Source organism: Sinohyriopsis cumingii, chromosome 5, assembly GCF_028554795.1.
Source record: "Sinohyriopsis cumingii isolate HCF-2022 chromosome 5, ASM2855479v2, whole genome shotgun sequence".
NCBI lineage: Eukaryota > Metazoa > Mollusca > Bivalvia > Unionida > Unionidae > Sinohyriopsis > Sinohyriopsis cumingii.
Window position 1 is genome coordinate 101,771,544 of NC_142965.1, and position 16,275 is coordinate 101,787,818.

Consider the following 16,275-nt stretch of genomic DNA (forward strand, 5'->3'; position numbering starts at 1 on the left):
CAAGACATATCAAAGACTTATAAACTGATCTCATAACCGCTCCATTGGCTTAGTGGTTAGTGTCTGCCTCAGATGCAGAAGGTCATGGGTTTGAACCCCAGCTGAGTCATACCAAAGACTTATAATAATGGTATTAGCAGCTGCCGTTACATGGCGCTCTGCGTTAAGAGTTTAGTGTTAGGACTGGTTGACCTGGTGTCAGGATATTGTGACTGGGTGGGTCATGATGCTAAATGTCTGTGGCATGATGCTTCACTATAAACTGCGACACCGCAGATGTTGTGATATGACTAAAATTGTTAAAGCTACATTATAATTTAAAAAAAAGAAATACTCTGTTTGCATAATGTTTCCACAAAAAAGACATGTTTCAAGCAAATTGCAAAAAAAGGCATTGTATCAGTCTGTTGTGATAATTTTTTATTGGCCCACTATTGAAATCAGTATTTCTATTGCTGTCATTGGTCATGTGAAACTTATCTTCTGTTAGGTTAAACATCTAAAAAGAAATGATAATTAAGTGCAATAAGTGGATTCTTGCCATTTGGAGAGACCCTGTGTGCATATTAAATATTTATTTTGACCTCCAATATGGTTTTGAAAGATCCATTTTTATTGAAATAAATTTGACACTGCCAAAAACAGTTGCTGTTTCTAATGCCAGATAATAAATTGATCAAGTACAAAACAGCTCATTAAAATCAGCTGTGAAGGATGATGCTATGTGGTTTCATAATACATGTAATGAGCACTTAATTAGTGACTTATCTAAGAATAGGGAAAGATGGTCATGCAATGATGTCCCGAGTTGTGTACCAAATGACATTTAAAATGTTCTGCACAATACAGAAACGACTGACCTGCAGATTGTTTTAAATAATTTACCCAACAATAGATTCCCATGATTGAAACCATTAGTAAATTTTATTTGCTCATATTAGGAAATATATTTTATATCCAAATGGCTTCTTTGATTTGCATTCTATCTAGCTTGCAACATTTTCCACTTTGACCAACTGCTTTCCCAATCTGGGAAATTATGCATGGCGTCATACTTACCCCTCTGGTAAAATATCTGAAGCTCAGATAAATACTTTTTCCTTCACAAATAATACTTTGCAAATCACATTTTTAAGGCATCATATTTGGCTCTACTGGTAATAGATAGGGAGAACATATGGGATGGTATGTCATCTGTTCATTATTGTAAGTTTGTTATCAGCACTTCTAAACTATTTGGAGGATTGCCATGAAACTTGACATACATTCTGTTGATGTTCTGTTTGACTCTAAATGGAAATTATGCTACTCAGACATTCAATATTGCTGCCATTGAAAGTCATATTGATATGAAATTTTCACCAAAATTATTGTGATTTCTAGTTGACCATAAATAAAAATGTTCAGACATCCAATATTGTCACCACTGTAGCCATCTTAAAAGTCATGTGGTAGCTACTCCTGAATGGATGGTGATGTCAGCATGGGTCTTTCATTAAAAGACTTCATATGATATCAGATTGGTCCTAAATGAAAATGGTGCTGATCTGATATCCAACATGGCCTCCACAGCAGCCATCTTGAATATCTTATTATTGCTTCTCTTTTTGAGCAAATATTCCTATTAACATTCGGGTTTCACTAAAAGACTTCATATGACATGAAATTGGTTCTAAATGAAAATTGTCTTGTGTTCTCCAATATGAATAGCTAATAATAAATGAAAATGGTTTCTAACCACCATTATGGCCACCACAGCAGCCATCGTAGAATTCTTGTTTTTCTATTCTTTCTAAATAGAAAGTCTATATTGTCATGGGATTTTCACCAGAATAATTTTGATATCTAGTTGGTGCTGAATGAAGTCAGCTATGGGCAGTTAGGAAGATTTGTAAAATTTGATCAAAATGGGGAGAAATTGAGAATGGCAAATTTTTCATTGCAGCATGTTTGTGACTTTCTTAACCCAAAAAGGACCCCAAGTGTGGGTCACTAGGTGATTACTTTTTGTTGTACAAAAACTTCTCTCCAATTTCCATGTCAGCGTACATTATTTTGATTAGATCTGACAAATGATCTACAATAAATGGGTGATTATGTTTGGCTATAAAGTTGGATAAGTGTGTCTTGACATGTATACCTTTATTATCCACATTTGGTGCCGATTCTGCAAACTGGGTTTTCAGTGATTGCTTATTCATTGTTGTGTTTAATATGCTTTATGATGCTGAATGTCATTCTTGCACATGAGCAGATTTTAAAATTGGCTTTATGGGAAGGAATGGCAGAATATGTGTCTATGTCCTTTGAACTTGATTCCAACCATTTTCTGTTGCTGTCCATCATTGAATTTCACATAGTTCATTTGATTAGTTTGGCATTTTAGCAAAGGTATTTAGCAGGCTTAGAAATCACAACAAACTTTAAACACCTGAGCCAAAAAGACCCTGTTTTTTTGCCACATGATCTCTTTAGTAATTACTTTTGTTCACACTTACTATAGACTTCAAGCCATATCAACAACTTTAAGCACAGAAGCAGAACCCACCCTGTAGAGAGAACCATTGTGATGTTAATTGTTTTATGCCGATTGAGCTTTTTATTAATCCGATCATAATCTATTCATGTCTTCAATTGAGCTTTTTTGTAATCCAACCATAATCTATCGATGTCTTTAATCCTTTCTGAATTACTTCTGGTCACACATGGTATACTGCATGTAAATAAACTTCAAATACTGAAATGAGCTTTACCTCCCTGCTGAGAGGTTTATGTGTACAATGGTCAGAACAGTACAAGTTTTTCAACAAGACTTCTAATTGTCTCCAGTTTGTTGTAAATGAAAATGGTGCTGATCTTGCATACAGTTTGTTTGCTACATTGGCTAATTTTGAAAATGTTATTGTTCAAGAAAATCTGAGATGCCTTCAACATTTGGCAGTTGAAAGGAAGGACTCCTCTTGAATTCCTGGAAATTCTTTTCAACTGGTAGAGCATCAGTCCCTTAGAGGAGCTGTTTACTGATTGTGTCCTGTCTATGAACCATTCATTCTGACTTTTTTGTTTTGAAGGAAACATCAACATTTGCCTGATGGGAGACCCTGGTGTGGCCAAAAGTCAGCTGTTGTCCTACATTGACAGACTGGCACCACGCAGTGAGTATCAGTCTTTGAAGAAATAGTATACAACTTTTATCCCAATTTTGTTTTGCTAGTTCATATCATGGCAACATAAATGTGTGCTGTTTTAGCTTGAATGTGTTGAACAGCTAGGTTGCTGTTAAAATGTAATTTTCTTGGAAATGTTAGCATGCTGTGTTTGTGAAAATGGCTATGGACAGCACTGTATTGTGATATGGCAATATTGTACTTTGTTGTTTAACTTCTTGCCATTGTTTTAATAGGTACTGAATAATCTGCCCTCCTCAAACAGGCTATGGACAATGCTGCATTGTATTATGTAATTCTTTGTATGTACAATATTGTTATGCAGCTCTTGCCATATTTAGAGTAGGCATTGATTTATCTACCCCTTTCAAGGCTAGAGACTACACCATTGTATCGTGTATCTCCTTACCACTGGTACAATAGGGACTGATTAATCTAGGCATAACCATCGTGGCTTGAATGTGCACAACAGGTGTGGAATCATGTGTTCCACTCTTGGTGGGTCAGCGGTGATTATAATGGAAACTGGAAATAGCAAGTAAGACAGATGTAAAGTCTTTGTGTAATTAGCTTTCATTTTATTTGAGACAGGTTTGAGGTCATGATAAATTTCATTGTTTTATTTTATTTGATAAAAGAGTACACAGTTGTTCTTCCAGTGTTGTCAGAACTGTTTCATTTATTGACAGGTCAGTACACAACTGGTCGAGGGTCTTCAGGAGTTGGTTTGACAGCAGCTGTGATGAAGGATCCCGTTACAGGTGAGATGATGTTGGAGGGTGGAGCACTTGTTCTGGCTGATCAGGGTGTATGCTGTATAGATGAATTTGACAAAATGATGGAAGGTGACAGGACAGCTATACATGAAGTTATGGAACAACAGACCATCTCAATCGCAAAGGTAAGACTGGTTATATTACAAGTTTGCTTGTATTTTAAACAAGTTATGGAACAACAGACCATCTCAATCACAAAGATTAGACTGGTTATGTTACAAGTTTGCTTATATTTTAAACAAGTTATGGAACAACAGACCATCTCAATCATGTGGATAAGACTAGTTATATTATAAGTTTACATGTATTTTAAACAGTACTGTAAGCTCAAGCAAATTTATTTGATATAAAAAATTGACCCCCCCATTTAAAATTTGTAAAAATATTTTTAGTACAAAAATCTGATGTCATGTTGGTCATTTGTAAAAGTCAGAATTATTTTTCTCCTTTAAAATGGAATCCATCTTTTCTCTTTTCTTTGAATCCGTGTTTCCTTGATTTGGTCTTTTTCTTTTCCTCAATGATCTCCAATCCAGTTGTAAAAAAAAAGGTCTATCCAGCCACATTCTGCAATAATTAAGCTGTACAAAGATGATCCTTGTAATAGTATTCGTTCATTATATTATTTAGCAGTTGATCATTGTAAAGGACTTTCTGATTGGTCAGTAATTTCTACTCATCCAATGAGTCTTCACGTAGCAAAACAATGGAAATAAGCATGCTGAACATAGTGTCTTGAATTAATAATACAAAAGCTTTGATAAAGTTCTGACAAATGTGCTGAAATGGAAATGGCTTAAATGCACATTTGATTGAAATGTTTGTATGTTTACCATAAAACTGAATGCCGGAGGGCTAGCATTTTGTGATCTTTGCCAGAAAGATTTGAACTGCTATTGCCAACTCAGTCATCTGACATGTTAAAAACAAAAGTTGGACCCACAGTGAATTGGAAGTTAGAAGTTCCCAAACAGATTCCCTTCCAGAATTTAAGGAGAGATGACATTTATATCACTGGTGGGGAAATGATGATAATAGCCAGATGCCAGGTTTGTTTTTATGACCCACAAGTAGAATCATCCATGAATTTCATGAATGATGTTAAATCCAAATCTTGGAGACTGAATATAGAAATCTATATCTTGGTAGAAAACATCAGATATGCATACATGCCAACCATTATGCTTTTGGCATAATTATGCTTTTTTCTCTCACCAAATTACGAGTAAATGTATTTGGATTACGCGTTTTCGGTAGATCCCCCTCCCAAAAAAAATGTATAATTTGTTTTCTCATTTTTATTAACATCCCTAATTCCCACAGACCATATTGTAGAAAAGATGGCTTCTATGTAACTATGACATAATAGTACAGTACACTTGTCTATAGACTTGCATGCACTTTCATAACAGTAGTTTGTTCTATTTATAGCAGCTGCCCTATTTCCAAGAAACATGCTGGTTCTACTTTCAAACTTTTGACCTAGGTTTCTATATATAGCAGCTGTATGGCTTAGTGACGAGAGAACAGAAGACCAGTTTTCTGACTTGTAATCTTTGCTCGCAAATTCTTTGTTCAAGTTCATATCTGGTACCAAACCAGTCTGTCGGTATTTGGTGCTAAAAGTCAGATTTATTCTAGTTGATGCGTGTGTTAGAGCAAAAATGCTTTTCAAATAATTTCACAGATGGATTAGGAAAAGACGAAAAATCGATTCAGAAATGAATACATGAATTACACAATACAGTGTTCCATTTTAAGGCAGCTTGGTAAAACAAAGAAACCTTGAATTATCTCGTTTTACTAACTTCATTATTAAGGTAACTTTTTTTACAGCAGAACTAAATTGTGGACACAAATTTTATAAATGCAGAGGCATTAGGGATCGAGTTCTTAATAGAACATGGACTACCCCTAGCGGTAGAAAACTACATTGGTCCTTTGTTCAAACAGATGTTTCCTGATTCCAAAATTGCAGAAAATATGCATGTGCAAGAACAATCATCCAATATTGTTAGGTGTTTAGCAGAAGATAACTTCACTTAAAATTGTAGAAGCCATGAAAATTGGGCCATTTAGTATTGCAACAGACGGGGGTAGGGATTATGATGACAAAACATTGTACCCAGTCTGTGTAAGACACTTTGACAATAAAAAGGGCAAAGTCAGAGTGCTCTTCTTTCATTGCCAGAATTAACAATAGATTCCACTGGAAAAAACATTTTTTTATTTGCTTGATAATACTTTGAATAAATATTAGTTAGCAGAACTGTATGTGTTTTCAGCTGATACTTCATCAGTGATGACTGAATTCATAAAGGAGTTGCATTCTGTATTTTGAAAAATGTTTCCATCATTGTTCATATCAGGTTGTCTCTGTTATATGATGCACCATGCTGCAGGAAAGGCTGCTAATAAATTAGAAGGAGAACTCTTGAAGTATCAAGTTGGCACTCTACCTGACAATGTACTTCATGTGGACAGAGTTGATTTTTTTTCATCTATTTCCCAGCTAAAAGATCCAATAACTGGAAGACATAAGTTTTCTCTTCTTTTTTGTCAAGTTATGAAAGGAATATTAGTTCCTTACCATTCTAATGCTGACTGTGAGAGATTGTTCAGTATTGTTAACAAAAATAAAACTGAATTCAGATCCAGGCTCTGTAACCCAGCACTTAGTGCTCTACTGGTGTGCAAAACATCCATAGTCTTGTTTTGAAATGCAATATGAGAGTCTGTTGCTTAAATAGAGGAAAAATAACCCGACTCTGTTGAGAATAAAAAGAAATAATTGAATATTAAGCCCACAAAATCAGTAGTTACAAAAAGAAGAGCTAAAGAAATCTTTTTTTGTGATTGCAAAGAAAGCAAGACTAACACAAGTATCAAAAGGTTGTGTCCAAGGCTGGAAAAGATGAGTGAGTTTATTTGAATATTTTTACACAGAGTTAAAGTATTAAATAAAAGCTTTTTCCGTGAAGGAAAAAAATAGATTTCATATGAGAGAAAAAAGAAAGATGTCTTATGAAAAAAGTAATTATTTTTCCAGGCCCAGTTTGACCTTGACGTAGTGTATAAAGTTGATGCAGGCTTTGCAAATCACACTGTATAATCAGTTTTCATCAAATTTCTTGTTTATCCAGCATCCATATATGCAGCATCACTTGCATATTACACCAAAAACTGGCATGTTTTTTAAAAGCCATTTGCACGTTGAGTCTTTTTATCTGAAAATCACTTTTAATTTTGCAATTTTTATTGCTGCAATTTGAGCTGGATGAAGAAGTTCAGGTATTCGGATGGGAAAATGATACCTTGATTCTTAATCGGTGAACTTCGTTCTTTTACAGGCCGGTATTATGACCAGTTTAAATGCTCGTGTGTCCATCTTGGCTGCCGCCAACCCTGCTTATGGCCGATACAATCCCAAGAAGTCAGTTGAGCAGAATATTCAGCTCCCAGCTGCGCTGCTATCCAGATTTGATCTGCTATGGCTTATTCAAGACAAACCGGACCGGGAGAATGATCTGAGGTATCCCGATCAATCCATTTATATCAACTTAGAAAGGAGGGATTCCATTTTTCTTTTAGGGGTGAAAATAATCATTTTTCAAGACACTGATGCAGATTTTTACAAAACATGTCACACAAATGGGGAAAATTTTAATCTGCCTTGAGGCTACAAATCAACACACCTATATACAGACACGCACATGCACAAACACGTGCATATCTAGCAGCATGCATATACAACATTACATTTTTGTTCTTTCCTTACTCTCTATTACGTGGAGTCTCATTCACACATATGAAACTTTATAGTCACACTGTTCCAGTGGCTTAAGTGGTTAGAGCATCTGCCTTGGATGCAGGAGGTCATAGGTTCATACCGTGGCCATGTCATATCAAAGACTTTTAAAATCCTACTAGCAGCTGCCTTGCTTGGTGCTCAGCATTAAGAGGTTAGTGTTAGGACTGGTCGGCCTGGTGTCAGGATAATGTGACTGGGTGGGACATCATGCTTCATGTCTGCACATGATGTATCACTTTGAAGTGCCACACTGCAGACATCTTAGCAATATGACTGGAAAATATTTAAAGCTATGTTAAAATTCCAAATCACACACGCACCACATAGTACACATGCAATATGCAATTAGTATCAGATATATGGTTAGTATATTTGATGATGCGTAGAGGCATTCATGAAGGCTAATACAGTTGTTTTCATTCTCGTTTTAACTACATCTCTGAAGGCACTGGATATATTGAGTTTGGAAGAAGGAAAGAGTGGAACTTTTTAGTCTCTACTGGAATTCTATTCCAGTGCAAAGTGCCTGAGCATGGAAACTACTTTTGAAGAATTCCTTATTTGGTTTGGGAATTTTATAGTTTTGGTAGACATGGATCTTAAATGGGGAGTGTTACAAGGTAGCCTATACTCTAATAACGAGTGTAAATAGACAGTAATTTATTGCATACGTTGTACATTAACTTAGCATTTCTCAGATGGAATCGTTCTTTAATGGTAATATTTTTAACATGTCAGCTGTTCCATTTTGACTTTTATTAGCCCAAACACTCTTTTTCAATAAATACTAGCTTTGCTACGTTTTTATCATTTGAATTGCTACATATTATGTTGTGGTAATATAGACCTCCTGGTTGGGAGTATGATTTTCACTTGCAATGCATTATCTATCCCCATTTTTATATGATTAAAAACTAGACGCAATAACATTAATTAAAAATATATAATAAAAGATGTATTAACAGTGTTCATGTTTATGTAGGATCTTGTGTTTAACTTGGTAATTTTTTTGCAGGTTGGCTCAGCACATTACATATGTCCATCAACACAATGTCCAGCCACCCACCCACTTCAAACCCCTGGATATGAAACTGATGAGGTAATGTATTGTTTTCAATAACAAAATGATGACCTACAGCCATTGTGTTTAACATCCTGCCACCCATAGAAGTTTTGGCTATTTCAGTAATAAAATTACAGGCTACAGCCATTGTGTTTAACATCCTGCCACCCACAGAAATTTTGACTGTTTTAACAAAATTCCAGGTTACAGCCATTGCGTTTAACATCCTGCCACCCTTGGAAGTTTTGATTCTTTCAATAACAAGATGACAGGCTGTAGTCATTGTGGCTAACATTGTGCCATCCATAGAAGTAGACAGATGACTATTCTACTGAGAAAATACAGGGCATTAAAATGAAAGGAACTGTCAGCAAAATACATGTGTTCTGTAATCCCTGCTTCACATTTATTGGCAGCATCCATGTTTTACACTTGTTAACTTATTTTGTGAGGCAGAAATGTGAGCAGTCTGAATTTTATTTTCTTAGCAGGGCTGACCATTGGTAATTATTTGTAGTCTAAATTAAAGTTAATTGGGAAGCTGAATTTTAGGTATGTGTTGCTCAAAACAAAACATTGCATTCCGGTATCATTGGCACATAACCAATTGTAACCATCGCTTTTAGAGATTTAAAAAAAAATCAGTATGACTTTAGTTTGCTCATTTGTATTTTGTTTTATGTCCTGCAATTTTCCTTGTTGACTGGCAGACAAACATTGGTTACCCAACTTGTGCAAGGTGACTTGTTTTGTATTTATGTATGTTGCTATTTATAGTAATTGAGGTGTGATCCTAGGATAAACATAGAGATTATTATAATGCAACATGGAAATTTCCAGCAGTACACCTTATTTATTATATCCATCATACAAATTAGAAATTGTTGACTTAACATCACATAATCATGGATTAAATTATAGGCTCAAAATTGGCAGGAGTCATTATCCCAGAGTTAGTATGTTTATCATCAAACTTTGTATCTTTAGTAATGTTGGTAGTTCTCATGGCCAGTAATAATCTGAGTAGTCATTCCCAATTTAAAAGAGTGATCTGTAATTACCAGAGATGTAACTGAAGGTTCATGTTGCAATTAAAATTGTCTGTTGACATGAACTGTTGTGGCCGTCTTAGCCAACTTCATCTGTTGACTAGAAAAAAGTCAGTAGACTGATAGATTCTTCAACCTGCTCATCCATGACTACCAGAGAAATAATGTTAAATTCAAGACCTGGATCAGACATTTTAGCTTGTTTTATTCATATCAAGATTTGATTTAATTTATTTTCAGGCGATACATAGCTTTGTGCAAGAAAAAGAACCCAGTTGTCCCAGAATCCCTTGCAGAGTACATAACTGGAGCTTATGTTGAGATGAGAAAAGAAGCTAGAAATAACAAAGATATGACCTTCACTTCAGCTAGAAACCTGTTAGCTATATTGCGATTGTCAACAGCACTGGTGAGAGCAAGACCTTTAATGATCCATTTTCAACTATTTTCTGACCAGAACCAGAGGGGCATAGAACTATGTTGAAAGATTTCATAGCTGTCATTACCACATTTCTTGCATTGTTTTTCAGGCTCAGAATTCACTTCTTTCATTAATGGCAGCATTTTGATAGTTGTACTGTCCACTGGCATATTTTGGTATTTTTAATCCAAAATGTCACTCACAAGAAACTTGTAAGAGAACCAGTCTATAGTGTGTAAAAGTCATGTTTAATAGATTATGTACAAGAGTTCAGTAGACCTGCAATGTACATGTACTTTTCTAACATCATTATATTCCATTTATAGCAGCTGTATGACATATTTCAAAGAAAACAGACTGGTTTTCTACTTCTGAATCTTTGCTCTCAGATTCATTGTTCTGATTTGTATTTGATAGAGACATTATTTAGTTATCTAGCGCCAGAAGTAAAGTCAAATGGATTCTGTTAAGTGTTTGTGTTAGAGCAGAAATGTTTCAAATAATTTCACAATTGATCAGGAAAAGAAAACTCTAGAATCCTTCAAAGATTCAAAGATGAATACATGAATGACATAATATAGTGTTTCATTCTTGGCAGCATTATGCCCATTGCTAACTTTGTGGAAGGGACTTTAATATTGGTCATCATAAATTTTATGTGGAAAAACACTTGACAGCAAAGATGCACACTGAAGCTCATCTCAGTAATTTCAGTACTAAGTTAACTTCATTCTTACAGCAGAACTTAAGTACAGATACTAGTGTTATAAATGCAGAGGTGTTATTTCACGAGTTCTTAATAGAACATGGACTCCCCCTAGTGGTAGCAGACCATGTTGGTCCTTCTGTCTTAAGGATATTTCCAGATTCCAAAATTGCAGAAAAATATGCAAGAACAAAAACATCTATTATTGTTCTATATTTAGCTGAAGACACTTCAATTAAAATTGTAGAAGCTGTGAAATTTGAGCCGTTCAGTTGTTGTTGTTGTAGGGTTTAACGCCATTTTTCAGCACAAGATAGGCTATACATGGCGACCAGTATTAATGGTGGAGGAAGAACCTGGAAAAACCCTAGAAAGAACCACCGACCCACGAGAAGCTACTGGCAAGCTTTCTCGCATAATGAGCCGTTCAGTATTACCTCAGATGGAAATATTGATGTCAAAGAGTTGTACCCCATCTGTTTCAGATACTTTGACAATGAAAATGACAAAGTCATGAGTCTTCTTTCATTACCAGAATTGACAGCAGATACCACTTGAAAACATTTTTGATTTGCTTGATAATGCATGAAGAAACATGGCACAAACTCACAGCTGCCTCGCTAGGTGCTCAGCATTGAGAGGTTAGTGTTAGGACTGGTTGGCCTGGTGTTAGGAAAATGTGACTGGGTGGGACATCATGCTACATGTCTGCGGCATGATGCAGCAGTGCTAGAAGACACTGTAAACTGCCACACTACAGACATCAAAGCGATATGACTGAATAATTGTTAAAACTTAAAAATTCGTATGCTCACTGAATTTATAGCATATTATATTTAGATTACTCTTTTTTTCTGCTTGGATTACACTTTTTGTCCACTTTTATTGTATGTTTGCATCTCCAGTGGTTGGCATGTATAGATACTATACCCTTGTATACAAGTCTGATCCAAGTACAGGCCACATAGACACACATTTACTATCACATGATATGCAAGCATATTTGTATCTGTACAATTGTTAGAACTAATCAGCAGAACAAACAGTATAAATCCTGATCTGTTAGTGGTTTATGAGATGGCAATGATACTTGCAGTTGGACCACATTTTTATGCAAGTATATATGGTAGTGGTTTATGAGATGGCAACGATACTTGCAGTTAGACCACATTTTTATGCAAGTATATATGGTAGTGGTTTATGAGATGGGAATAATACTTGCAGTTGGACCACATTTATATGCAAGTATATATGCTAGTGGTTTATGAGATGGCAACGATACTTGCAGTTGGGCCACATTTTTATGCAAGTATATATGCTAGTGGTTTATGAGATGGCAACGATACTTGCAGTTGGACCACATTTTTATGCAAGTATATATGCTAGTGGTTTATGAGATGGCAACGATACTTGCAGTTGGACCACATTTTTATGCTAGTATATAAGGGTGTAACGATATACCAATTTACCGGTAAATTGCGATACAAAATGCCTGAAACGGTATATTGTGATACGAGTTTAGTAATACCGGTATACCAGTTTTATTTTCTTCACCAACATTAGCCAGTCCATAACTAGCTATGAGCACACCAATGTCTTTTATTAGTCTTAACGTAGTTACCAAAATGGCAGCTTCTCTGTATGAGCTAGTGACGAACCCAAGAGCAAAGAGTTCTGTTTGGAATAATTTTTCACAAAAAAGGGAGTTTAGCACTAATACAATTGACAAAACTGTCACTGTGTGTAATATGTGCAAAACTGAAATCAAGCATGCAGGCGGTACGATGAACCTCTCGACTCATTTACGGCGTCACCATCGATCATTACTTTCCATAAGTACTGTGCAACAGAGTGACACAACCTCTAACGCAACAGCCAAAGGTTCCACTAAAAGTGTACGTATTGTTTCAGATCGACAACCAAAGATTGCTGTTATGCTAGGTGCACAGACTAAATACAAATCTTCATCACCAAAGTCCACAGTTATCACTCGTGCCATTGCTAGTTTCATCCTTCACCATTTGCGGCCGTACAGTGTTGTATCAAACAAAGGATTTTTAAACATGGCATCGGTGTTAAGTAACTAGTCTCTCAGATTCAAACCAAGAAAGGTTGGGAATCACTGATATTAATAATTTACTATATTATTCATTTTTCTAATCAAAGTAGGATATTTAACAATGTGATAATTTGTGATTATGTGTTGTTTTTCTTGTGTTTATCCCTTGTCATGTTTTGTACTACAAGAAATGAATCGTTAGATCATTTTGATTTGACGACTTTCTAATCAGGCAAAATCATTCTACAACTCTTTACCAGTATTTTGTTATCTGCTTGTATATATGCTAGTGGCTTATGAGATGGCAACGATACTTGCAGTTGGACCACATTGTTATGCAAGTATATATGGTAGTGGTTTATGAGATGGCAACGATACTTGCAGTTGGACCACATTTTTATGCTCGTATAGATGGTAGTGGTTTATGAGATGGCAACGATACTTGCAGTTGAACCACATTTTTATGCAAGTATATATGGTAGTGGTCTTTGAGATGGCAACGATACTTGCAGTTGAACCACATTTTTATGCAAGTATATATGCTAGTAGTTTATGAGATGGCAACGATACTTGCAGTTGGACCACATTTTTATGAAGGTATATATGCTAGTGGTTTATGAGATGGCAACGATACTTGCAGTTGGACCACATTTTTATGCTTGTATAGATGGTAGTGGTTTATGAGATGGCAACGATACTTGCAGTTGGACCACATTTTTATGCAAGTATATATGGTAGTGGTTTATGAGATGGCAACGATACTTGCAGTTGGGCCACATTTTTATGCAAGTATATATGCTAGTGGTTTATGAGATGGCAACGATACTTGCAGTTGGACCACATTTTTATGCAAGTATATATGCTAGTGGTTTACGAGATGGCAACGATACTTGCAGTTGGACCACATTTTTATGCTAGTATATAAGGGTGTAACGATATACCAATTTACCGGTAAATTGCGATACAAAATGCCTGAAACGGTATATCGTGATAGGAGTTTAGTAATACCGGTATACCAGTTTTATTTTCTTCACCAACATTAGCCAGTCCATAACTAGCTATGAGCACACCAATGTCTTTTATTAGTCTTAACGTAGTTACCAAAATGGCAGCTTCTCTGTATGAGCTAGTGACGAACCCAAGAGCAAAGAGTTCTGTTTGGAATAATTTTTCACAAAAAAGGGAGTTTAGCACTAATACAATTGACAAAAATGTCGCTGTGTGTAATATGTGCAAAACTGAAATCAAGCATGCAGGCGGTACGATGAACCTCTCGACTCATTTACGGCGTCACCATCGATCATTACTTTCCATAAGTACTGTGCAACAGAGTGACACAACCTCTAACGCAACAGCCAAAGGTCCCACTAAAAGTGTACGTATTGTTTCAGATCGACAACCAAAGATTGCTGTTATGCTAGGTGCACAGACTAAATACTAATCTTCATCACCAAGGTCCACAGTTATCACTCGTGCCATTGCGAGTTTCATCCTTCACGATTTGCGGCCGTACAGTGTTGTATCAAACAAAGGATTTTTAAACATGGCATCGGTGTTAAGTAACTAGTCTCTCAGATTCAAACCAAGAAAGGTTGGGAATCACTGATATTAATAATTTACTATATTATTCATTTTTCTAATCAGAGTAGGATATTTAACAATGTGATAATTTGTGATTATGTGTTGTTTTTCTTGTGTTTATCCCTTGTCATGTTTTGTACTACAAGAAATGAATCGTTAGATCATTTTGATTTGAAGACTTTCTAATCAGGCAAAATAATTCTACAACTCTTTTCCAGTATTTTGTTATCTGCTTGTATATATGCTAGTGGCTTATGAGATGGCAACGATACTTGCAGTTGGACCACATTGTTATGCAAGTATATATGGTAGTGGTTTATGAGATGGCAACGATACTTGCAGTTGGACCACATTTTTATGCTCGTATAGATGGTAGTGGTTTATGAGATGGCAACGATACTTGCAGTTGAACTACATTTTTATGCAAGTATATATGGTAGTGGTCTATGAGATGGCAACGATACCTGCAGTTGAACCACATTTTTATGCAAGTATGTATGCTAGTAGTTTATGAGATGGCAACGATACTTGCAGTTGGACCACATTTTTATGCAGGTATATATGCTAGTGGTTTATGAGATGGCAACGATACTTGCAGTTGGACCACATTTTTATGCTTGTATAGATGGTAGTGGTTTATGAGATGGCAACGATACTTGCAGTTGAACCACATTTTTATGCAAGTATATATGGTAGTGGTTTATGAGATGGCAACGATACTTGCAGTTGGACTACATTTTTATGCAAGTATATATGCTAGTGGTTTTTGAGATGGCAACGATACTTGCAGTTGGACCACATTTTTATGCTAGTATATAAGGGTGTAACGATATACCGATTTACCGCTAAATTGCGATACAAAATGCCTGAAACGGTATATTGCGATACGAGTTTAGTAATACCGGTATACCAGTTTTATTTTCTTCACCAACATTAGCCAGTCCATAACTAGCTATGAGCACGCCAATGTGTTTTATTAGTCTTAACGTAGTTACCAAAATGGCAGCTTCTCTGTATGAGCTAGTGAAGAACCCAAGAGCAAAGAGTTCTGTTTGAAATAATTTTTCACAAAAAAGGGAGTTTAGCACCAATACAATTGATAAAACTGTCGCTGTGTGTAATATGTGCAAAACTGAAATCAAGCACGCAGGCGGTACGATGAACCTCTCGACTCATTTACGGCGTCACCATCGATCATTACTTTCCATAAGTACTGTGCAACAGAGTGACACAACCTCTAACATAACAGCCGAAGGTTCCACTAAAAGTGTACGTATTGTTTCAGATCGACAACCAAAGATTGCTGTTATGCTAGGTGCACAGACTAAATACAAATCTTCATCACCAAGGTCCACAGTTATCACTCGTGCCATTGCTAGTTTCATCCTTCACCATTTGCAGCCGTACAGTGTTGTATCAAACAAAGGATTTTTAAACATGGCATCGGTGTTAAGTAATTAGTCTCTCAGATTCAAACCAAGAAAGGTTGGGAATCACTGATATTAATAATTTACTATATTATTCATTTTTCTAATCAAAGTAGGATATTTAACAATGTGATAATTTGTGATTATGTGTTGTTTTTCTTGTGTTTATCCCTTGTCATGTTTTGTACTACAAGAAATGAATCGTTAGATCATTT

The 16,275-nt window shown here is 35.8% G+C and overlaps 1 protein-coding gene across 1 annotated transcript in view; it reads left to right on the top strand.

The window, feature by feature from the left end:
* The window catches only part of LOC149799891 (DNA replication licensing factor mcm7-like), a 59,679-nt gene that overhangs the window by 39,200 nt on the left and 4,204 nt on the right, over positions 1–16,275 (top strand). Inside the window, exons 10-14 of the mRNA XM_089959339.1 lie at positions 3,072–3,155; positions 3,857–4,068; positions 7,294–7,475; positions 8,770–8,853; positions 10,107–10,275. Of these exons, the coding sequence (XP_089815465.1) occupies positions 3,072–3,155; positions 3,857–4,068; positions 7,294–7,475; positions 8,770–8,853; positions 10,107–10,275 (731 nt within the window). The remainder of the gene's footprint in view (positions 1–3,071; positions 3,156–3,856; positions 4,069–7,293; positions 7,476–8,769; positions 8,854–10,106; positions 10,276–16,275) is intronic.